Source organism: Sinohyriopsis cumingii, unplaced genomic scaffold (assembly GCF_028554795.1).
Source record: "Sinohyriopsis cumingii isolate HCF-2022 unplaced genomic scaffold, ASM2855479v2 utg000913l, whole genome shotgun sequence".
Lineage (NCBI taxonomy): Eukaryota > Metazoa > Mollusca > Bivalvia > Unionida > Unionidae > Sinohyriopsis > Sinohyriopsis cumingii.
The window spans coordinates 3,783,447-3,809,368 of record NW_028315943.1 but is presented as its reverse complement, the minus strand read 5'-3'; the positions used below and the strand labels follow the sequence as shown (position 1 = coordinate 3,809,368).

Genomic DNA, 25,922 nt, shown 5'->3' with positions numbered 1-25,922 from the left:
AAACTTCCAATCTATTTCCTAATCAATATAATATTGGCAATAGTTGTATGAGAGGAAAATTATCTACAGACTTTTGGGTGTTTGGGTAATATGCACATTGCTGGCAGACTATTGCCTATTTGGGTAAAATGATCTGCAAACTATTGCCTGTTTGGATAATATGACCTGCAAACTATTGCCTATTGGGTAATATGACCTGTTGACTATTGCCTATTTGGGTAATATGACCTGCAGACTATTGCCTATTTGGGTAATATGACCTGCAGACTATTTCCTATTTGGGTAATATGACCTGCAGACTGTTGCCTATTCATGTAATATAACCCATAGACTGTTGCCTATTGGGTAATATGACCTGTAGATTATTGCCTGTTTGGGTAATATGACTTGTAGACTATTGCCTATTTGGGTAATATGATATGACCTGCAGACTATTGCCTATATGGGTATTATGACCTGCAAACTATTGCCTATTTGAATAATATGACCTGCAAACTATAGTCTATTTGGGTAATATGACCTGTAGACTATTGCCTATTTGGGTTATATGACATGCAGACTGTTGCCTATTCATGTAATATAACCCATAGACTGTTGCCTATTGGTTAATATGACCTGTAGACATTGCCTATTTGGGCATTATAACCTGCAAATTGTTGCCATTTTGGGTAATATGACCTGTACAATATTGCCTATTTGGGTAATATGACCTGTACAATACTGCCTATTTGGGTAATATGACCTGTACACTATTGCCTATTTGGGTAATATGACCTGTACAATATTGCCTATTCAGGTAATATGACCCGTAGACTATTGCCTATTAGGTAATATGACCTGTACACTATTGCCTATTTGGGTAATATAACCTGTACACTATTGCCTATTTGGGTAATATGACCTGCTGGCTGTTGCCTATTCGGGTAATATGACTCGTAGACTATTGCCTATTAGGTAATATGACTAGTAGACTATTGTCCATTTGGGTAATATGACCTGCTGACTGTTGCCTATTTGGGTAATATGACCTGTAGACTATTGCCTGTTGGGTAATATGACGTGCAGACTATTGCCTATTTGGGTAATATGACGTGCAGACTATTGCCTATTTTGGTAATATGACCTGCAGACTATTGCCTATTTGGGTCATATGCACATTACTGGATTTGCAAACTGATTTCGACTTATCATAAACCCTCATGGAATTCAAGTATTTTTAACAAACATAGAGCTGTTCTTGGTTTTCTGTAAGCCTTACTTAAATTAGGTAATATAACATTTACTTTAAGGTTGTGTCAGAAACAGGCCAGTTGCCCCTTGTTACTGTGGACAACCATTTGTTCGATTCTCTTTGAGCACTTGGTTCTCCATAGCATCTTATGGTTTTATATATTCCCAGCATAGCCATGAAATACATGTGTACTTTTACACGCCTGCCATATAATTCATGAAACATATTCAGTATATAGATAAAAAATGATTCACTGGGTGCATATATTTACTGGAGCACAAGGAAAGAGTTTTAGTTCAGTAATCAGAAGTCTTTTCTGAATACCATCAGCTCATGTTTGTGCAAAGCAAATTATATGTTCTCATGTTTCTTGCATTACAATTTAACTAGATACATAAATTACATCACAAATACCTATAACAAGGAGATTGTTTAAATGAATTACCATGCACTCAATAAGATCATGAAGTTTTGATGTTTGAGTACATCTTACATCACAAAAGCATGTTATACCTATTTAGCTATAAGCATCCTGATTACATAGCAATATACTTTCTCTCAGTGATTTTTATTTTGCTTTATTTTGCTTTTTAACTTTTAGGTGCTGGCAGTGGAAGATGCCAAGAGCTTTCAATCGGAGATGGAGTGCTATGATCCAAGCTTTCTGATGCCTCTGTTTAGCCAGCTTCTTTCGCCAGGTTTGCTTTCTTACAATGGTACATTTATTCTAAATGTAATATTCAAGGTTCCCACACTACTGGGAAATTGGGAAAAAGTCGGGAGAAGTGATCATTTCTTCACAATCGTGAAAAGTAGTTGAATTTCACAAATATGGATGAAAGTCTTAAAAAACTCAGAAATTTTCCGCCACCACTTGATGCCCGAAATGATGACATAATTGGGTCGTAACTAAATTGATTGTGAATTAAATTTACCAAGTTCTAACCAGAATATTCAGAGGGTACAGTATAGATCATTTGGATGCTTGCAATAAACATGTATGCTGAGTCAGTCCAAATGCTTAGTGGATTAGATTCGTCTAATTGACTTTTATTTTCAAAATTTGGCTCAATATCCATATCTTTCGTTACATAGAAGGTATATAAACCAGCCTAGCATCACAAGAATGGTCATGGCAAAGCATAGCTGCTTACTGTATGGCTGAGCAAACTAGAAAATTGTTAGATCGAGTAATACATGCATGAAATCAATATGAAAATTACTTATTTTCTCAGAAATTGTGAGTATTAGAATTGTTAAGTCTTTAATCTGCTGAAAGACAAGATAAAAGTACAGGATTGATGAAATGTTACCTGGTACTCACGATTTGCATTGCTAGTCGCATGAGTACACAAATCTAACAACCCACGTTTTCAAATGTTATAGAGGAAAAAAGCAAAAAATATTAAATGAAAGTTGTATGCTGGTTGTAATAAAAATACAAAAACGAAATAACACAAAACTCTCCATATTTATATGTTCCAAGAACAACTTCTGGAGTTTTGTTGTATCACATGACTACCACGTTGAACTGTGCTCTCTGCTTGATAAATCAGACCAGCCAGATTGCTGTGTTTTATAAAAGTATCTGACATTAACTGAATATAATTGAATTTCTGTACAACAACATTAAAAAGGAGTTTGTTGTTGATATCACGTGACTATTGGACTTCCGATGTCATCATTTGAGATTTGTGAAGTCAGCGGATTAAAGACATAATGTTTATTATGCTTGCCATTTCTGAGAAAATAAATCATTTTCTAACAGTTTGATGTAGGTATGAGTCGATATAACATAAGTTTAAATTTGCTAGGTCCACTGGTAAGCAACTACCATATGTCGCTATGCAGGGTGGTGGCAAATTCCAAATTTTATATGCAATTGCCATGACCCCACACCCCAACCTGAATGTCCAAATTTGAAAAATGGGGTGGGAATATACAGAGGAAACCCGGGTTAGAAAACGGACTACTATTCTTCTCAGAGCTGAAATGAGAAATTGTCATTCCTTGTATTATATATTAAAAAACAATATGAGCCCCTGTATCAATACAGGCTTGGAGACTGGTTTATGGAATTACAAGAAGACAGGTTGATTCTACAGAATATTCAGTCCTTGTTTATACAACACTATATAATTTTGAAGGTCTTTTGTCAAAATTTAAATCAACCCATTTGAATTTTTTTTTTAAATGATGGATTTTTAACCAGATCGTCTTAAGGAGATTATATTGTTTGAAAAATCTAGTTTGGGATTTTATTGGCACATATAAATTTAGGGTTAAACTCTTCTCATTACAAGACAAAATTTTAATTATTTGAGTTAATTGTTTTTAATATACTGTAATAGGAAATGTTTACTTTCTATAAGATGTGTATATATATATATATATATATATATATATATATATATATATATATATATATATATATATATATATACATACATACATACATACATACATACATACATACATACATATATATATATATATATATATATATATATACATACATACATACATACATACATACATACATATATATATATATATATATATATATATATATATATATATATATATATATATATATATATATATTGCTATAGAATTCTTTATAATTAAAGTTTTGATAGGAAACAAAACCAATTTATGCTCATTATGTTGTTTCCACATAGTAACATAATGCAGGTCAGTAAAATAAAGTTAGAAATTTTATTGAATACATTGAAATGACTTTACATGCCAATTTATCGGAACATAATCAAACTTGTTTCATGTGATACATTTTGTGGTTTTGTACACGATCATCTTTTCTGACTTAGATGCTTTGGAGAGTCTTGAAAGAGAAACATCTTTAGATTTAGAAAATGTGTGTTCCATTTAGTGGTAGTTAAGGAGATGAATCATATTTTTTATGGCATTCATTGCATAGAATTTCTACCTTTTTATTATAGATTCACTTGTGGATTGCCAAAAATTTATAGAATTGCATTGTCTCAGCCTGTGTTTTGCTGCCATTAGCAGTCATGACAAAACAATGCGCTATGCAGCATACCATGTCCTGGCAAGTTACCAGCACCACCTGGAGGGTGCACACTTTCATGGGAAGCATCAGGTTCTGTATTTTATGAACTTTGTGAGGAACAGTGTCGAGGAACCAGGAACAAAACTAGCTTGCATCATCACCCAGTTTCTGGCTCGAGCAGTGGAACTCATGATCACACCAGGTATCATCAGTGTTATTTGTATATCTGTGGAAGCTAATATCAGCAAGTGAACCAGCTTAATGAGGGTGGTTTACTAACCAGTCCAGCCCCCAAGTAGGTCATCAGCTGTACCATTGACAGGCTTAAGACTTATTATCCCCTCACCAACAAAGTTTGATTTAAGGCTGTCATGTTTACACAGGTAAATGTGATTATCATTTTATGTTAGCCATGTGATCATTTCATGTTAGCCATGTGATTATTTCATGTTAGCCATGTAAACATTTACAAAATCTCCCTTTCTTTTAAGAGAAAAATAAACACAAGACAGAAGGATGTATATTTTTAATCCCAGTCTTATTCAGAATGGCTAAAAGTGAGCACGACAGAATGATCTCCAGTTTGGAAGTATTTCACAATTGTTGATACCAGATGCCAACAGAGCTAAATGTAACACATATTTGAGAAAGATTTCTACACCGGGACTTGCACCATTGTAATAGCCATCTATTTGAAACATAGACAAAACTCTGTAATTCTATTAAAGGTGAGCATGTGTACTCACCCAACATTCATGTCACTTGTGGTGTCTAATTTCTATTGTCCAAAGTGTATTGATATTCTAGCCATCATTTGTGCACATGATATCTGACCATTCAGTACAGTTGACATGAAAGAGTTCAAAGGTTTTGTGATGAATTATACCTCTAGTACAATGTGCCAGGAACCTCTGTCTGTGTGGGTTCAAGTCTCGGAATCGGCCAATGTGGGTATGTGAGAAAGCTTGCCAGTAGCTTCTCGAGGGTCAGTGATTCTTTCCTGGGATTTCCCGGGTTCTTCCTCCATCATTAATACTGGCTGCCATGTATAGCCTATTGTGGGCTGAAAAATGGCGTTAAACCCAACAACAACAAAAATGTGCCAGGAAAACAACAATTTCAAAATATAGTTCTGTCTGCAGTGACCCATCATACCACTGTCGTGTAACGTTTTAGAACTCTTCACTGTATTACTGTAAGAGCTATGCAGATGAGTATAGTGTGGGGAAAAATGTATGCCTCATGTATTAATTTTACATATACAGTGGAGCCTCGTTAATCCGGACTCCGTTTATCCAGAAACCTCGCTATCTGGACATAATTCAACGGGAACGGAATTCCTAAATGTTAATTTGCTCCGTTAATCAAGAAATCCGTGTTCCAGATCCAGAAATCAAAATCGGGGACCAAAGTGTAAAATTACATTAAAACTTGTCTCGATAATCCAGAAATAATCTGTCCATAAATAAGAAAATTTGAAAAATCATATGTGAAAATACAGTCAGAAGAATAATACATAAAACACAGTAGTGAAGCCCTTGAGAATCTATGGCCACTATCAATAGCTAAGTAGCGTTACCATATTGTAACCAGCGATTGTATAAACAATGTCTGTTTTAGCTAGTCGCCGACAGGGGTGTTAATAATTAAATAAACACATTGGGATCAAATCGTCCACGCTTTTTGACATAACATATGGTAAATAAATTAAAAGTGTCATTAAGCCTCTTTGTTGTTTACCAATTGTATGTAACAATCACAGTTTATTGTTTGCTGTGCAAATACAGTTGAATTTTTAAGCTGTGGACAGTATAGGGCTTCATTTTCGAATAAAATGGGGACGTCAATCATTAGCAACTGTAAAATACGACTTATAAAAATGACTGCATTTTATTAGTTTACCATTACGCATTTAACTGGGAGATAACAGTTTGTATTCATTGTACTTTTTACATATATTATGGCGACACCATCAAGCAAGCGCAGACAAGTAGAGATACCGGCCAGCATAAAAAAGATTTGCCAGCACAAAGATCACCCAAAAGCTACAATTCAAGATATACGCCAGCATATTATAGCTTACTATTCATTAGACATTGGCAAGTCGACAGTTGCAGACATTATAAAAAACAAGGACAAATGGTTGTCCGTACCTGCCGACTCAGCAGACCTAACCCGCGCTCGCCATGCCAAATATCAACAAGTCGATGATGCCATATTCATGTGGTTCTCAGACATGTTGGTCCACCATGTCGCCGTCAACAATGAAATAATCATTGCCAAGGCAAAGATACTCGGAGACCAACTCAGCACCACTGACTTTGCCTATTCTCGTGGATGGCTACAACGCTTCAAGAATCAGCGGGGCGTCAAATGCAAATTGTATGAGGGAGAAGCAGAGAGTGCCGACATGAACAAAGTGCAGGCCGGCAGAGAAGAACTAAAGCGACTACTGCAAGACTATGACCCACAAGACATAGAGAACCTGGACGAAACTGGATTGTTTTTCCGACTGGGGCCAAACTACAGTTTAGCAACCCACAACATTAAAGGCCAAAAAAAGTCAAAGGATAGGATCACCGTGACACTCACTGCGAATGCAACAGGGACCATCAAATTGAAACCGTTTGTCATAACTAAAGTCAACAGACCTAGGTGTTTTGGCAAAACATATAATCCAGACGCATATGTGAGATACAGACACAACCGCAAAGCTTTTCATTCACTGGTTGAATGAATTCGATAGATGAGGGTAGCCAAACACAACGTCATCTTACTTGTAGACAATGCTGCAAGCCACACACAAGGGGGACGTTCGATTAAGCAACGTAAAACTACACAACTACACTTCCTTCCGGCAAATACAATGGCATACATTCAGCCAATAGATGCTGGCATAATATGTGCATTCAAGGCCCACTACAGGAAACAACTGGTTAGACATTACATTGACTGTGCTGAGCAAGACAAGGTTCAAACTGTGGACATTAGGCAGGCAATACACATGGTAATGGGGTTCAGTAACACCAACAACAATCTCAAACTGCTATAGACATGTACAGATCATACCGACAGTAACCACTAATGTCGAAGATATGGATGACGGAGATGACATGCCATTAAGTGAGCTCAGAGATCTAATAAGAAGCCTTCCCACCCAGACTGAGATGTCTGCTGAGGAATTCGTACAGATAGACGAAAAGGTAGAGACAGGGCAACAACTCAGCGATGACGACATTTTGACTCTGGTATCTAAAGATGAGGTTCCAGACAATGATAATGAAGAAGACGATAATGACACTACCGACCCCGAGGGAAAAGACATTACCATCAACCAAGCCAAGTATAGTATAGCAACATTAATTTCATATTTTGAGCAGACGTCAGCAAATTTCACCAGTGATGACATAAAACACAATAGCGAAGCCCTTGACAATCTATGGCCACTATCAGTAATCATTGCAGATAGATCCGCCAAAGAATCCAGGCAAACAAAGGTTACAGACTTCTTCAGGAAATTGACATAATAAATGTATGTACAGTACATACATGTACATGAACATAGTGTGATGTGTTCGATGTGTTAATTGTCTAAACTTCTGTTTACTGTATATGTACGTACAAGCACATGTTATAATAATGTGAAATAAACACAGATTAATAGATGTATTCATTAATTTATTTCAACCATTATTGAATATACAGTACATTACATTTAAAGCTAGCATATGCATGTACATATATACGGTGTGATGATATCGTAAAATAAAAAATGTGCATGATTCAATTATCCGGAAAACTCGTTAATCCGGACATATTCGCTGGGAACAAATGTGTCCGGATTAACGAGGCTCCACTGTACACTAATGCTAACTTACTTGCATCCAAATTGTTGATGAATCTTAAAGGAGAAAGTTAACAACATGTCTACAACTGTTTGCTTGTAAATTCTCATTGACCAAATTTGCACATTTTCTACTTTCTGTCAGGGTGGTAATATTATAATGGGCATTACTTTTCTGAACAGTGTAGTCACATACTTGACATTTTATAACTTTTGGGTGTACATGTAAAGTTCTTGATTTAGAGGATATCTGAAATATATCCTAAAATTGTATGTGTCAAACACTTTGCTTTACATTTCAGAAGATCACATGTACAGTCTTATCAGTTCTTTCCTCCTGCTAAAGCCAAGTCTTGATGTCCTAAATGTTCCAGAATTTTACAAGCTCTTCAACAGCTTCAACTTGGAGGTAATTTTAGTAATTTTTGTAGAGCCTTCACATGTAAAGAAGGACTCATTAAGAATTCTCAGAATTAACATTTCTGCACAAATAAAGAGACGGTTAAAGTTTACAGTGGGATCCATGGTCATACCAGTGTTATAAGAGGGACAGCGTTATACTGAGCAGTTTTATGGTGAGATTCAATGCCATACCAGTGTTATAAGAGGGGCAGCGTTATACTGAGCAACTTTATGGTGAGATTCATGGCCATAGCAGTGTTTTAAAAGGGACTGAACAGTTTTATGGTGAGGTCCATGGCCATACCAGTGCTATAAGAGGGACAGTGTTATACTGAGCAGCTTTACAGTGGGAACCATGTACATACCAGTGTTATAAAAGGGAGAGTTATACTGAGCAACTTTACAGTGGGATCCATGGCCATACCAGTGCTATAAGAAGGACACTGTTATACTGAGCAGCTTTACAATGGGAACCATGGCCATACCAGTGTTATAAGAGGGACTGTTATACTGAGCAGCTTTACAGTGGGAACCATGGCCATACTAGTGCTATAAGAGGGACATTGTTATACTGAGCAGCTTTACAGTGGGAACCATAGCCATACCAGTGTTATAAAAGGGACACTGTTATACTGAGCAGCTTGACAGTGGGAACCATGGCCATACCAGTGCTATAAGAGGGACAGTGTTATACTGAGCAGCTTTACAGTGGGAACCATGGCTATACCAGTGCTATAAGAGGGACACTGTTATACTGAGCAGCTTTACAGTGGGAACCATGGCCATACCGGTGCTATAAGAGGGACAGTGTTATACTGAGCAGCTTTACAGTGGGATCCATGGCCATACCAGTGCTATAAGAGGGACACTGTTATACTGAGCAGCTTTACAGTGGGAACCATGGCCATACCAGTGCTATAAGAGGGACAGTGTTATACTGAGCAGCTTTACAGTGGGAACCATGGCTATACCGGTGCTATAAGAGGGACAGTGTTATACTGAGCAGCTTTACAGTGGGAACCATGGCCATACCGGTGCTATAAGAGGGACAGTGTTATACTGAGCAGCTTTACAGTGGGATCCATGGCCATACTAGTGCTATAAGAGGGACACTGTTATACTGAGCAGCTTTACAGTGGGAACCATGGTCATACCAGTGCTATAAGAGGGACAGTGTTATACTGAGCAGCTTTACAGTGGGAACCATGGCCATACCAGTGTTATAAGAGGGACAGTGTTATACTGAGCAGCTTTACAGTGGGGACCATGGCCATACCAGTGTTACAAGAGGGGCAGTGTTATACTGAGCAGCTTTACAGTGGGGACCATGGCCATACCAGTGTTATAAGAGGGACAGTGTTATATTGAGCAGCTTTACAGTGGGAACCATGGCCATACCGGTGTTATAAGAGGAAGAGTATTATACTGAGCAGCATAGTGAAGAACCCGTGTCTGTTAAATTTATATAATTTTTTTGTCCATTTCAGACATAAGAAGCTTTTTTATCTGATTTTCTCATGAAATATTAATGTCCTTGTATTCTTTCAAATTACTATCCTTAAAATTTCAGTACAAATTGGAAAGAAACTGGATGCTCTCCCTTCTGGTAGATGGAATGAGAGAAACTTCTGACTACAGGATATTTGAGAAGCGCTATATTTTCAAGTTGCTTCAAAGTTTCCATGACTCAGCAGTTAGTGATTTGCAAACTAAGGTATTGGATTTTACTGTAAATTAAGCTTATAGTACCACTCCAGCATATAGAAGTCAGTTTGATAAATATTTTGTTGGTCAACATAACAGATAACAGACATATTATTGCTAGGTACATACTTAGGTAAAACTGACTGGTGAGGACAATATTAGAAGCTGTCTTACTGATTGATATAGAACATGTCACCATTTCCTTATTTATGCATACTTTTATTACAGATTTCATATTTTATACTTCTGTTCAAGGTTAAGTACATTATACTGATATTACATGGTATAAAAGCATAACAAAAATTAATGATTTAACTTGTTTTAAAGTCTAGGTATTATATGAATTTTCCAGAAGAATATTATGGTAACTATAGAAATGTATGTTGTACCATAAGTGAACCATCAGATCTTGGGATGATTTATATAATTATTGACTTTTCAAAGAAGAAAAGTGCATAGTAAAAATGCAATTTATTTGAGACCTGTGATGGTTGTAATATTCATTCATTTGAATTTTTTGTTGCAATTCATCATTATCCTATGTGGCACTTTTTTTTGCAAGCTGAAGGTACTCCACATTATACGTTCAGCCTGTGGGCAGAGAACTGTGGCAAGTGATTTTTGTCACAAGCATGGATTCCTTACATGGGTAGCCGGTGTCATTCACAATATGTATGTATATCCTTAACACTATTAATTTGGTTTAGTTTGTATATTTGATTGTTTAACTTTTTTTTTTCAAAGCTTGTTTGTTTTATTTGAAGTGACTGTAGATCATATGTCTGGAAACAAATTAATGGCAAAATTTGCAGTTAAATTGATGTGTTTATTGTGTGCATTCATGTATCCTCAGACATCATTTATGCATTAGTTGACATGTAAAACAGCATGTACAAAAGCAAATTACACATGTAATTAGCTCCCTTATTTAAATTTTAATTCAGATCTTGATAGTAAATAAAATCCTAATCATTAATCTGAAAACCGTTTATATCCACACATTCCTAAGCCTACAAATTAGGAATTTTTATATGAAATTAAATCTTATCTTTTGTGTTTTTGTTGATTAGTTTTTATTCAGTCCCATACATATATAATTTGGTTGATGATTTATGGTGATTTTTTTCACAAAACGGATAAATTCAAAAGAAGTTGTAACAGCTGCTTCATAAATGTAATTCACTGCAATATGTATATATACTTAAGATTCCTAAAATAAACATTGTCTGTTTGTCACACTTTATGAATTGTATTCATTATAATAGTACTTTCTTTGAATAAATAAATCTGGCCAATTTCATTTATAGTTTTAGTTTGGTATTAGAAAGTTTACATAGATACTTACTTTTTCTCTTGTTATGAAATAAATAAATATGTAAGCCAAATGGACTGGTCTAACCTCTGAGAAAATATATCTTAAATTTGATTATTTCCATTACACAGTTCCCCTACCCAGGTGGAGCCACTGAGCATCCTGATAGAAATGTTACACAGTCTATGGTTCACCTTGCTCGGAGATAAAGGAACCAGTCAAGATACAGAACTGGAATCAAGTCACTATGTCAGCCCCATCACCAGCAGCCAGGTGCTCTTTATTCTACAGAGGCTGTCATGCAAACTGGGGTATTATTGCTTGACATTCACATATATAATTCATATTGAGTAAATAAAGTAATTATTGTATAAACATCAGTTTCAAGATTTTGAGTATAATTCTTTTTTTTTGTTAATTATAAAAGATGAATCATAATAATATGGCCAATGTGGTTCAGGAGTTAGCATGCTTAATTCTCAACCAAAAGGTATTGGTTTGAACGCTATCATCAGCCATTTCAGCCATTGTAGTGTGTCCTTGGGCAAGGTACTCAATTCCAGTTGCCTCAGCACAAAATAATGTATTTATATTTCTTGTGTTATAAAATGTAACACCAAAACCAAACCATGGTTTTCAGGAAAGACTTGAGTTTTTATGGAACCCTTGTATTTATATAGTTTCTATAAACCATTATATTCTGGCATGTGAATTTTGTCAATTCTGAATAATTGCAGTGTCAGATTTGTGTGATCTACTCAGGGGCACTATGCATGTTGTGGAACAATATCTGTGTGAAAATTAGCACAAAATTATATTGTCTCATTGACTTTGGGATAGTGTTAGCCTGAGTCACTTGAGAACATTTTGCAATTTACTATAATTAATCTCCACTTTAGTTTTTGCAATTCAGATTTTGTACTTTAAAAGTAAACATGTTAAAGATATTGTTGGGTGTTATTTAATACCCAACCGTGAATTTTGGTAGGGGACTAGAATATGATTATTCTCTCTCCATGTATACATAAAATATGCATGTTTGTATGCCTGTCCATCCAGTTAAGTTTTATATTCTTTAACCTTTATAAAGATTTTGCTCTGAGGCACTTATTAATATAAAATATATAATGCCTTTCAGATTACTTGTTCCTTTAATGTTTTGCTATGATTGACAGATTCTGAATATTGTGAAAATCTAATGACTCAGATGATTGTTCAGTGCCTTATTTTTATTTTGAAAGATACATTTTAGTAATACAAATCTCATTCATCATTCTTACTCACATTGTAGGATGGCTACAAGGACAACTTTTCAACTCTATCTCACAACTCTGCACTCTATCCTGGGCCATCTGAAATATACAGTTTCTGTCTTAGAGGCCAGAGGTCAGATGATGTCACTTCCTGCTCTGACTCTTAAAGATGCTTTCATTCTGCTTCATCAGTCATCCATGTTCATACCATCTTCCCATGCTGATAAGTTCAGATATGTGCTGGATGCCATGGGATTTAAAAGTGAGAAACTCTCAGAACCAAAGCTCAAATCTACCAAGCAGAAACAGCTCATGCATGTACTTATAGAAAATAAAGACAGAAACGAAACTTCTGAAATGGTTGATAAATCTATAGATATGGAAGAGGTTTCCATTCCATCCTTGAAAGAAGAAGCTACAAAAGATGGAAGCGAGGAGGAAAATTCAAAAGATTTGAATAAGGATTTTGACCTTGTGAAGTTGTTGCTGAAAATACTTGCATATTTGGAACCAGATCATGCCTATTTCTCTGGATTAGATATCAGAGGTGTAGAGGTCAAGACTTCTGGGGTCATGGTCTTGACCTTATGGATCCTGGAGTGTTTGTTGTCTCCATGTAACACAGATTTTGAAATCTTGTCCCGCTCCCTACAGTGGGTTTTTCAGACTGTTACCATAAAAACTGCCTATCAGCCACTGCTTCTGCAATTTATTTCAGAGGACAGAGCAAGTTCAGAACTGATTATAGACTATCTTATCACTCTTTGTGCAAAGGTGTTGAAAATGAGATATGCAGTAGATGTAATGGTTGTAGAACCTTATTGCTCTGAGAGTTTAAATCACATAAGTGCAATACTAGGCAAGATTGCTGAGACAAGATCTGGGAATATCAATTTTCAGTATCCATGGTCAGACATACAGTCAGTTCTTGAGGATGAGACAAAAGGTAAATGGTATACTTTGTTGTCTTTTCTAAATATGGAAAATTTTAGTTACCTTGTATATTCGTTTATAAGTCAAGTCAAACTGCAAATAACAAGGTCGTGATCTGCTGGTGCAGTATGCTACAGCAGATCTGGGTCTGTGCAGTTTCAGTTGGACTTGACTTACAAGCAGGTATATATAGTATAAGCTCCACTTTTGAATAGTGTTGGGAAATTTTCGGTTGTTTCCATCTGACAACCTGTCACACTACCTCTGAAAGTTTTAGATCAGATTTCAAGAAACCTGGTTGAGTAGTTTCTTCATGATGTAAAATGGCCCAGCATGTAGTTTGTTTCTAACTCTGACTTGCTTTGCCCCAAAGGAGGGGACATAAGGTGAAAAGTTTAGAATTCCAATTTTTTTTCTTCTGCTTCAGTGAATTTTGTGTATTAGGAATTGACAACCATGGACATTGTTTGTCTGTCATGAAAGGCAGATTCATATATGCAGGTGACATCTGTCCCTGAGTCTATCAGTACTTCAAAGATAACTTGACCATCAACTTACTGGGCATGAAAAGACAAAACCAGATGTCCAGATATGCAACTGGTATTGGTCCCTGAATATATCCTTACCCCATAGGGACTGAAGCCTTAGATCCTATCTTGAAAACTGCTGTAAATTCTGTTTTTTCATGGGGTACCAGTTTTTTAGTAAATGTTTTGGTTGCTACAAACCATTAATTAAAATGCCAGACAAATAATCATTATTCCATGGAACCAACTTTTCCCCATTAATCTGTGGGAACAATATAACCCTTCAACCAACTTTTCCCCATTAATCTGTGGGAACAATATAACCCTTCATTATTATTCTCTTGGAACATTATTACCCCATCATTGTTTGGGAACAATATGGCCCCTTCCCTTCCCCATTATTCTGTGGAAACAATATGAACCCTTTCCCATTATACCATGGAAAGAATATGACCCCTTCCCAAACTATTACTGTGGGAACAATATGACCCAATTCCCATTATTCTGTGCAACAATATGACCATTTCCCCATTATTCACTGGAAAAAATTGGACCCCTTCCCTATTATTCTATGGAAACAATATGACCCCTACCCAATTATTTTGTGAGAACAGTATGGCCCGTTCACTATTATCATGTGAAAAAAAATCACCCCCTTCCCCATTATTCCATGAAACGATGACTCCTTCCCCATTATTCTGTGGGCACAATATGACCCTTTTCACCATTATTGTGTGGAAACAATATGACCCCTTTCAAAATTATTCTGTGGAAGCTATTTGATCCCTTTCAGAATTATTCTGTAGAAACAATAATAGCTCATAACTCAGGAAAAGCACTCATCCACTTGCCCTGACTAGGTAAAAATTGACTGGGTCATATACAACATTACTATTTACATCCCCGGCCTGAGTAAATGCAGAATTGCACCTTGAAATAAATATGAGTGTATCTTCTACCCTTACCAAACGCGTAAGTTCAACATTACTTAATATTTGGTGGATTTCAGGTAGAAATAATTTATGCCTAATCACTCTAGAACATGTTGCAAAGAAAACTACTTCATTTTTTTAATGCAGGTACCTGATATTAAAATAGGTAAATATGATAAACATGTTATATGGCTGTTTCGCGCTTAGTCCTTGATTTTTTAATAGTGTTTGCATTTACAGTGATGCTTTTCAGTAATTTATGCATCTTTCATGTAGAGAAACCTACGGGTGAAATGATTGGCTGATACATTGATGAATTTATACTTTTTTCCATATCAATACAAAATGATACTTATGCTATACAAATTACTTTAATCTTCTCACTGAGAATTCATCTGAGATAGACATAACAGGATCATGCATTTAATTATGTCATTACAAAAAAGAAACTATGGACAACACCTACATGTCTTCTACATAATAACTAACAAACACCAAGTGGCAAACTCACATGGTTTGAAATATGCCAACACATCCCAATCCTGCCAGTTCCATGATCATTTGATCTCATCAACATACTCAGCCACTTATAGCAGTTATAGTAATTCATTAATTAGGTGAAACTTATCTACTGTTATTGTGTATACCCGGGCTGCACAAAGACTTTTTATATACTTCATTTACTCTTTTACAGTAGCGTCTTCAGAGAAAAAGGCATTACTTCTATGCCAGCTACATCTGGGTCACTCACAACCATCAGATTTCCTGAAAACTGGAATAAAATCTTCTGGTGAGAGAAAAGAGAGAAAAAACCCTACTCTATCAGAGAATATCAAAAGAAATAAAGCTAAATCTAGCCCAAAGAATAAATCTCCAAGACAGAAATAAAGTACTGAGAGTTTGAACATACAGCAAGGAAATCAGCTAGATAAATCAAAAGTAAAAGATGACATCTCCAGCCCAAGGGGAAAACCTCAGAGACAAGAAGACATTGCCAAACCTATGAAGAAGGAGTGAGAAGACCATTTATAGAAATCAAATATGTACACAAAGTCTGTTAAGCCACACAAAGTGAATTTAGAAGTAGAAAGGTCATACAGAATGGTGAAGATGTAGCTGTGTACTTTCATTAACAGGTGGGAAATCCTGCAATACAAGCCAGAACTTTAGGTCAGTCTGAAACCGAAAAGACATTTAAACTCCGAGTGCTTTTATTAAATAGGTAAAACTTCATTTCACTATAAGTCAGGATACTGACTATCATCGTGTCCTTGCTTGTAATCAACGCAATGAAAATCAACATTACTGTTCTATGACGAACTCGGAGTAGTGACAATCATCATGTCCTTGCTTGTAATCAACCAAAAGGAAATCAGCGTTATAGTTACACAATGGAAGGGGTTATCTAATGATTTTTAACTCACTTAGGTCCTTTGAGCTCCTTTTTTTATGAAAATCTTCATACAGAAACATTTTTGTGTTTGAAAATTATCATGTATGTATGTTGTCATTCATTACAATTTATGGAAAAATCTTGTTAGTTTGATAGAATTTGAAATTTAAAAAAACAAAACAAAGGGTGTCTGAATGATAAGACCATAAATGATTTAGTGTACCTGATAATTACAACGATTGAGACTACCAGATAATAACCATGCTGTAGCATACTTCATAATAGGACACCTTTATACATAAAAGTTATTGGGGGTCGTGATAGCTGATGCAAATGAATTAGAATCAGTAATATAGGAATGACAATGTATTCATAATTCTTCTGTTTGAATTCTTTCTATACAAATGTTTTCACTTGATATGGTGCTATTACAATATGAATTACTTCTGGCAGATTTTCTTTGTGAAATGAACGACATTTGATGAATTACAAAAAGAAGTATATATGTTTTCATTTATTAAATTAATGCATGCCTTTGGACTTAATATAACCCCAACTCTATTGTTTGGAGAATGCATAAAGCATTACCCATGTCTATATGTCTGTCTGTCCATCTGGTCATACATACAGTGTACATATGCCATCTGTCCATCTGGTCATACAGTGTACATATGCCTTTCTGTCCATCTGGCCATACACACAGTGTACATATGTCTGTCTGTATGTCTGTCTGGTCATACACACAGTGTACATATGTCTGTCTGTCTGGTCATACAGTGTACATATGTCTCTTTGTCTCTCTGGTCATACACACAGTGTACATATGCCTGTCTGTCCATCTGGCCATACACACAGTGTACATATGTCTGTCCATCTGGCCATACACACAGTGTATATATGTCTGTCCATCTGGCCATACACACAGTGTACATATGTCTGTCTGTCCATCTAGCCATACACACAGTGTATATATGTCTGTCTGTCCATCTGGCCATACACAGTGTACATATGCCTGTCTGTCCATCTGGTCATACAGTGTACATATGTCTGTCTGGTCATACAGTGTAAATATGTTTCTCTGTCTGTCTGGTCATACACACAGTGTACTAATGTCTGTCTGTCCATCTGATCATACACACAGTGTACATATGCCTGTCTGTCCATCTGGTCATACACACCGTGTACATATGCCTGTCTGTCTATCTGGTCATACACACAGTGTACATGTGTCTGTCTGTCCATCTAGCCATACACACAGTGTACATATGTCTGTCTGTCCATCTAGCCATACACACCGTGTACATATGCCTGTCTGTCCATCAGGTCATACACACCGTGTACATATGCCTGTCTGTCCATCTAGCCATACACACAGTGTACATATGTCTGTCTGTCCATCTAGCCATACACACAGTGTACATATGTCTGTCTGTCCATCTGGCCATACACAGTGTACATATGTCTGTCTGTCCATCTGGTCATGCACACAGTGTACATGTCTGTCTGTCCATCTGGTCATACACACAGTGTACATATGCCTGTCTGTCCATCTGGCCATACACACAGTGTACATATGTCTGTCTGTCCATCTAGCCATACACACAATGTACATATGTCTGTCTGTCCATCTAGCCATACACACAGTGTACATATGTCTGTCTGTCCATCTGGCCATACACAGTGTACATATGTCTGTCTGTCCATCTGGTCATACACACAGTGTACATATCTGTCTGTCCATCTGGTCATACACACAGTGTACATATGCCTGTCTGTCCATCTGGCCATACACACAGTGTACATATGTCTGTCTGTCCATCTAGCCATACACACAATGTACATATGTATGTCTGTCCATCTAGCTATACACACAGTGTACATATGTCTGTCTGTCCATCTGGCCATACACAGTGTACATATGTCTGTCTGTCCATATGGTCATACACACAGTGTACATGTCTGTCTGTCCATCTGGTCATACACACAGTGTACACTTGTTTGTCTGTCCATCTGGTCATGCACACAGTGTTCACCTCTCCCTCGATAACTCGCAGACATCGAGGTCCAAAAACATAGACCATACTATAAGCAAGGGCACGAGTTACTGAGGGACCTCCAAATAATATGCTAAACATCCAGAGAATCCAGGGGACTGGGCTGTTTAATAACTGGATCTTTGTTTTATAATCGCATCGAAAATAATTGTCAGTAAAGCGCTTTTTCTGATAAAGTTATTCGTTGTTCTGTATAAATTACATTTATTTTCAAAATGTCCAACATCTGAATGAGCGATAACATTATTCCAAAACTGATTTCAACAACCAACATGGGTATGTGAAAACATTTGCGCATTACATCATGGCTTTTTGTGTTGTTGACTAATCTGGTTCCCAGATTGGTGCTTAGAGTATTTTGTGAAACAAGGAGTCGACAAAGCACGGAACCAGACTAGCTGTTGATACACTACCAAACAAGATTCCTTTTTATCAACAAAATCTCCCGCTACAATTCATTTGACAATCATTACGTTAAAACTCAATTTTTCATTTGTTCAATTAGTAAAATAGTGAAGCTATGATTTCATTCCAAGAAACTTTGAAACATCTTATCATCCTTGAGGATATCTCTACGTGTGAATTCAGGAATTCTCTGATACTCGTTTTCCCCACAATGGTTCATATCTGTGAAACAAAGCTCTTTATTTTACGAATTACTCATTTCGCTTGGTTGACTTGCAATGTTTAATTAGTTATGATTGAGAAGGTTAATTTAAGTTAGTTTAATTAGATTACATCACAGTAACATTTATAATGACTTACCTGACATACAACCAGGGATGCTGGTTCTTGAGCATGTAGGATTTGTATGCCTTTTAAATTTTTTATTTATTCCACCTCTTTTATTTGATTCAAAAGATGTAATTTACATGATAATAGAAAAGGAGGCCTGCTTTTTATTTAGTGCAACTATACAACAAATGCTTCCGCTAGTCCAATATAAAAACACGGTCGACACTTTATTAGGTTTTCGGAGAAACACTTGCAGACATAGCTGATATGGTAGATTGACACATTTTACATTTAATTACAAGAGGACGCATTGCATTTATGATGATTACACTTAACAGGAACTAAAAAAACAAATAGAACAAAAATATCACTTGATAAATTTTTTTATTTAATTGGTATTTATTTATTAAAGTACTGCCTCCACTAGGCGTAAATGACATTTTCTTTGATCAAAATTTCCTTGAATATTGTTAATTATGGTGTACTAAGAATGTCCCTTGGAAAGAAAATGTAGAAAAACTTTAAAGATGATATTTCCTAATGTTGATTACAATTTCCAGGTCCTATCTACCATTTTCGACAATAAAACGAGCAATATATTGAAATTTCCATTACCAATTTTTATCACGATTTTCTTCAAGTTCAACAACTAGAGATCAAATATTTGGTATTTTCTGGTTTATAAAATTGGATCCATGCCTAACCCCGCATTATAAGCAGGATCGCAAGTCATCAAGGGAATGGTGTACATATGTCTGTCCATCTAGCCATACACACACAGTGTACATATCTCTGTCTGTCCATCTGGCTATACACACAGTATACATATCTCTGTCTGTCCTTCTGGCCATACACACACAGTGTACATATGTCTGTCTGGCCATACACACAGTATACATATGCCTGTCTGTCCATCTGGTCATACACACACAGTGTACATATGCCTGTCTGTCCATCTGGTCATACACACAGTGTACATATGTCTGTCTGTCCATCTGGTCATACACATACAGTGTACATATGTTTGTTCATCTGGTCATATACACACAGTGTACATGTCTGTCCATCTGGTCATACACACACAGTGTACATATGTTTGTCCATCTGGTCATACACACACAGTGTACATGTCTGTCCATCTGGTCATACACACAGTGTACATATGCCTGTCTGTCCATCTGGTCATACACACAGTGTACATATGCCTGTCTGTCCATCCGGTCATACACATACAGTGTACATATGTCTGTCCATCTGGTCATACACACACAGTGTACATGTCTGTCCATCTGGTCATACACACACAGTGTACATATGCCTGTCTGTCCATCTGGTCATACACACAGTGTTCATATGTCTGTCCATCTGGTCATACACACACAGTGTACATATGTCTGTCCATCTGGTCATACACAGTGTATATATGTCTGTCCATCTGGTCATACACACACACATTGTACGTATGTCTGTCCATCTGGTCATACACACACAGTGTACATATGCCTGTCTGTCCATCTGGTCATACACACAGTGTACATATGCCTGTCTGTCCATCTGGTCATACACACAGTGTACATATGCCTGTCTGTCCATCTGATCATACACACAGTGTACATATGTCTGTCTGTCCATCTGGTCATACACACAGTGTACATATGTCTGTCTGTCCATCTGGTCATACACACAGTGTACATATGTCTGTCTGTCCATCTGGCCATACACACCGTATACATAGGTTCCTTCTGGTTATATATACATGATCTCATTTTCCTTTTCAACTTGGTAACTTGATAAAAAAAATGAATGAAACATGATTGGATTCTGAACAGAGAGTGATAGAAGAAATATTGAGGGAATGTTATAGCCTCCAGAGTGTTAGAAAATATACTGGGGGAGTGTTATAGCCTCCTTACGGCTTAAAATGTGTACCGATAAAAACTGACGTTTAATTTCCATACAGTAGCTTTAGACTTCTAGTGATTGGTGGCAGCCATCATGAAAATGTTATCACTACCTCTTAATGGATATCCTATCTACATGATGTGTTAATGAAAAGACAATATGATAAATAGCTGGTCTAAATGAAAATGTTACCCCTTTCACATCCAGTATGACTTTTTGTAATGACTAGTTGGTCCTAATGAAAATGTTACCCTTTTCACATCCAGTATGACTTTTTGTAATGACTAGTTGGTCCTAATGAAAGTGTTACCCCTTACACATCCAGTATGACCTTTTGTAATGACTCGTTGGTCCTAAATGAAAATGTTACCCCTTTCACATCCAGTATGGCTTTTTGTAATGACTAGTTGGTCCTAATGAAAGTGTTACCCCTTTCACATCCAGTATGACCTTTTGTAATGACTAGTTGGTCCTAAATGAAAATGTTACCCCTTTCACATCCAGTATGACCTTTTGTAATGACTAGTTGGTCCTAATGAAAGTGTTACCCCTTTCACATCCAGTATGACCTTTTGTAATGACTAGTTGGTCCTAAATGAAAATGTTACCCCTTTCACATCCAGTATGACCTTTTGTAATGACTAGTTGGTCCTAATGAAAGTGTTACCCCTTACACATCCATTATGACTTTGTAATGACTAGTTGGTCCTAGTGTAAATGTTACCCCTTTCACATCCAGTATGACTTTTTGTAATGACTAGTTGGTCCTAATGAAAATGTTACCCCTTTTCACATCCAGTATGACTTTGTAATGACTAGTTAGTCCTAAATGAAAATGTTACCCTTTTCACATACAGTATGACTTTATAATGACTAGTTGGTCCTAATAAAAATGTTACCCCTTTTCACATCCAGTATAATTTTGTAATGACTAGTTGGTCCTAGTGTAAATGTTACCCCTTTCACATCCAGTATGACTTTTTGTAGTGACTAGTTGGTTCTAAATGAAAGTGTTACCCCTTTCACATCATGACTTTTTTGTAATGACTAGTTGGTCCTAAATGAAAATGTTACCCCTTTCACATCCAGTATTACTTTTTATAATGACTAGTTGGTTCTAAATGAAAATGTTACCCCTTTCACGTCCAGTATGACTTTGTAATGACTAGTTGGTTCTGAATGAAAATGTTACCCCTTTCACATCCAGTACGACCTTTTGTAATGACTTGTTGGTCCTAAATGAAAGTGCTACCCCTTTCACATCCAGTATGACCTTTTGTAATGACTAGTTGGTCTTAAATGAAAGTGTTACCCCTTTCACATCCAGTATGACCTTTTGTAATGACTAGTTGGTTCTAAATGAAAATATTACCCCTTTCACATCCAGTATGACCTTTTGTAATGACTAGTTGGTCCTAAATGAAAGTGTTACCCCTTTCACATCCAGTATGACTTTTTGTAATGACTAGTTGGCCCTATTGAAAATGTTACCCCTTTCACATCCAGTATGACTTTTTGTAGTGACTAGTTGGTCCTAATGAAAATGTTACCCCTTTCACATCCAGTATGACTTTTTGTAATGACTAGTTGGTCCTAAATGAAAATGTTACCCCTTTCACATCCAGTATGACTTTGTAACAACTAGTTGGTCCTAGTGTAAATGTTACTCCTTTCTCATCCAGTATGACTTTTTGTAATGACTAGTTGGTCCTAAATGAAAATGTTACCCCTTTCACATCCAGTATGACTTTTTGTAATGACTAGTTGGTCCTAGTGTAAATGTTACCCCTTTCACATCCAGTATGACTTTTTGTAGTGACTAGTTGGTCCTAATGAAAATGTTACCCCTTTCACATCCAGTATGACTTTTTGTAGTGACTAGTTGGTCCTAACGAAAATGTTACCCCTTTCACATCCAGTATGACTTTTTGTAATGACTAGTTGGTCCTAGTGTAAATGTTACCCCTTTCTCATCCAGTATGACTTTTTGTAATGACTAGTTGGTCCTAAATGAAAATGTTACCCCTTTCACATCCAGTATGACTTTGTAACAACTAGTTGGTCCTAGTGTAAATGTTACTCCTTTCTCATCCAGTATGACTTTTTGTAATGACTAGTTGGTCCTAAATGAAAATGTTACCCCTTTCACATCCAGTATGACTTTTTGTAATGACTAGTTGGTCCTAGTGTAAATGTTACCCCTTTCACATCCAGTATGACTTTTTGTAGTGACTAGTTGGTCCTAATGAAAATGTTACCCCTTTCACATCCAGTATGACTTTTTGTAGTGACTAGTTGGTCCTAACGAAAATGTTACCCCTTTCACATCCAGTATGACTTTTTGTAATGACTAGTTGGTCCTAGTGTAAATGTTACCCCTTTCTCATCCAGTATGACTTTTTGTAATGACTAGTTGGTCCTAAATGAAAATGTTACCCCTTTCACATACAGTATGACTTTTTGTAATGACTAGTAGGTCCTGATTGAAGATGTTACCCCTTTCACATCCAGTATGACTTTTTGGAATGACTAGTTGGTCCTAAATGAAAGTGTTACCCCTTTCACTTCCAGTATGACCTTTTGTAATGACTAGTTGGTCCTAAATGAAAGTGTTACCCCTTTCACATCCAGTATGATCTTTTGTAATGACTAGTTGGTTCTAAATGAAAATGTTACCCCTTTCACATCCAGTATGACCATTTGTAATGACTAGTTGGTCCTAAATGAAAGTGTTACCCCTTTCACATCCAGTATGACTTTTTGTAATGACTAGTTGGTCCTAGTGAAAATGTTACCCCTTTCACATCCAGTATGACTTTTTTAGTGACTAGTTGGTCCTTATGAAAATGTTACCCCTTTCACATCCAGTGTGACCTTTTGTAATGACTAGTTGGTCCTAAATGAAAGTGTTACCCCTTTCACATCCAGTATGACTTTTTGTAATGACTAGTTGGTCCTAGTGTAAATGTTACCCCTTTCACATACAGTATGACTTTTTGTAATGACTAGTTGGTCCTAAATGAAAATGTTACCCCTTTCACATACAGTATGACTTTTTGTAATGACTAGTTGGTCCTGATTGAAAATGTTACCTTTTTCACATCCAGTATGACCTTTTGTAATGACTTGTTGGTCCTAAATGAAAATGTTACCCCTTTCACATCCAGTATGACTTTGTGTGATGACTCATTGGTCCTAAATGAAAATGTTACCCCTTTCACATCCAGTATGACTTTTTGTAATGACTTGTTGGTCCTAATGAAAATGTTACCCCTTTCACATCCAATATGACTTTTTGTAATGACAAGTTAGTCCTAGTGTAAATGTTACCCCTTTCACATCCAGTATGACTTTTTGTAGTGACAAGTTGGTCCTAAATGAAAATGGTGCTAATCAGACTTCGAGTTTTGTGGCCATGTTGACCATCTTTTATTGTTGTAGCAAAAAACAGTTTTTAATAAAAGACTTCTTATGATATTTAGCTAGTTCTAAATTAAAAATGCTGATCGCACCTATAATATGGCTGCCATGGTAACCATATTAAAAACTTTGCTATGGCTACTTCTGCCAAATAGATCATCTGATAGATATGGGATTTTAACTGAGAATAAAAATGTATGATATCTTGTTGAGCCTAAATTAAATGGATGGCAATCATTGGTTGTCATCTTGAAAACTTTATTATCAGTTTTATTTTGAAGGGGTGGTCAAATCAACATGAGCTTTTGATTAAAACATTTCTCAATTTATGTATGTTGGTTTTAGATGAAATTTGTGTTAATTTAACCTGTCAAAATTTAAACAATATTGTAACATATACCTGTCTTAATTGGACGACCATATCAGATTGTTTTTAAAATATTCCTCCTTGCAGCGTAATTCCATGTTAAAATGGTGCTAACTTATCCTCGTGTACCTTTTTGACCATTGTTATCATCTTTAGATGACTACTTCTTTTTTGACACATGATTTTCATTAAAACACCGGTACTGAATGAAAAGGATGCACATCTGATCTCCTGCAAAACACAATAGTTGACATCTTTGAAATCATGTTACCACTACTCTTGCATGAATGGTGACATTGACATGGAGTTGTCACTACACTGTTTCTCAGTATTTTATTGGTTTAGAATGAAACTTTTGACTGTTTAACCACCAATATATGTGCACTTTTATGAGGGAGTTTTGAAAACCAGACCTAACTGACCTGTAGATACAGTGAGTAGTCATTGCTTGCATTTTTGTACATAATCGGTAAATATTTTAGATGTGAATTATAGATTTGACCATTGTACAGAAAACCAGTTAATCATTACCACACATGCTACATCATGGTGGTGAAACATAGGTACTTTTCTGTCAGCAATGGTGACATCAGCATAAAGACTTCATGTTGAAGTATTTTGCAAGTCAATGAATATATCAGTTCAAAACTTGGACAACTAATTATTAATTAGACTGGTACCCTTTCTTATTTTTGGATGAAGAAAGTGTGATTGCTGTACACGGGCTGGGGATCAGGCTAATTCTTAACAATTAGCAGAGTACCTGTCTAGAAAAGGAACTGGTCGGGAAGGGTATTGGACCAGTGCTTAATACTTGGAGATTGGGCCACTGGCTGTAATATGCCCATGATTAGTTGTTTTTTTTGGGGGGGGGGGATCAGG

The 25,922-nt window shown here is 36.3% G+C and overlaps 1 protein-coding gene across 1 annotated transcript in view; it reads left to right on the top strand.

The window, feature by feature from the left end:
- The window catches only part of LOC149773064 (nucleolar pre-ribosomal-associated protein 1-like), a 103,496-nt gene extending 86,431 nt beyond the window's left edge, over positions 1 to 17,065 (top strand). The window contains exons 27-34 of the mRNA XM_089946857.1: positions 1,833 to 1,929; positions 4,192 to 4,464; positions 8,409 to 8,515; positions 10,079 to 10,222; positions 10,775 to 10,884; positions 11,656 to 11,835; positions 12,816 to 13,723; positions 15,864 to 17,065. Of these exons, the coding sequence (XP_089802983.1) occupies positions 1,833 to 1,929; positions 4,192 to 4,464; positions 8,409 to 8,515; positions 10,079 to 10,222; positions 10,775 to 10,884; positions 11,656 to 11,835; positions 12,816 to 13,723; positions 15,864 to 16,057 (2,013 nt within the window). The 3' untranslated portion in view covers positions 16,058 to 17,065. The remainder of the gene's footprint in view (positions 1 to 1,832; positions 1,930 to 4,191; positions 4,465 to 8,408; positions 8,516 to 10,078; positions 10,223 to 10,774; positions 10,885 to 11,655; positions 11,836 to 12,815; positions 13,724 to 15,863) is intronic.
- The last annotated feature ends 8,857 nt before the right edge of the window (positions 17,066 to 25,922 follow it).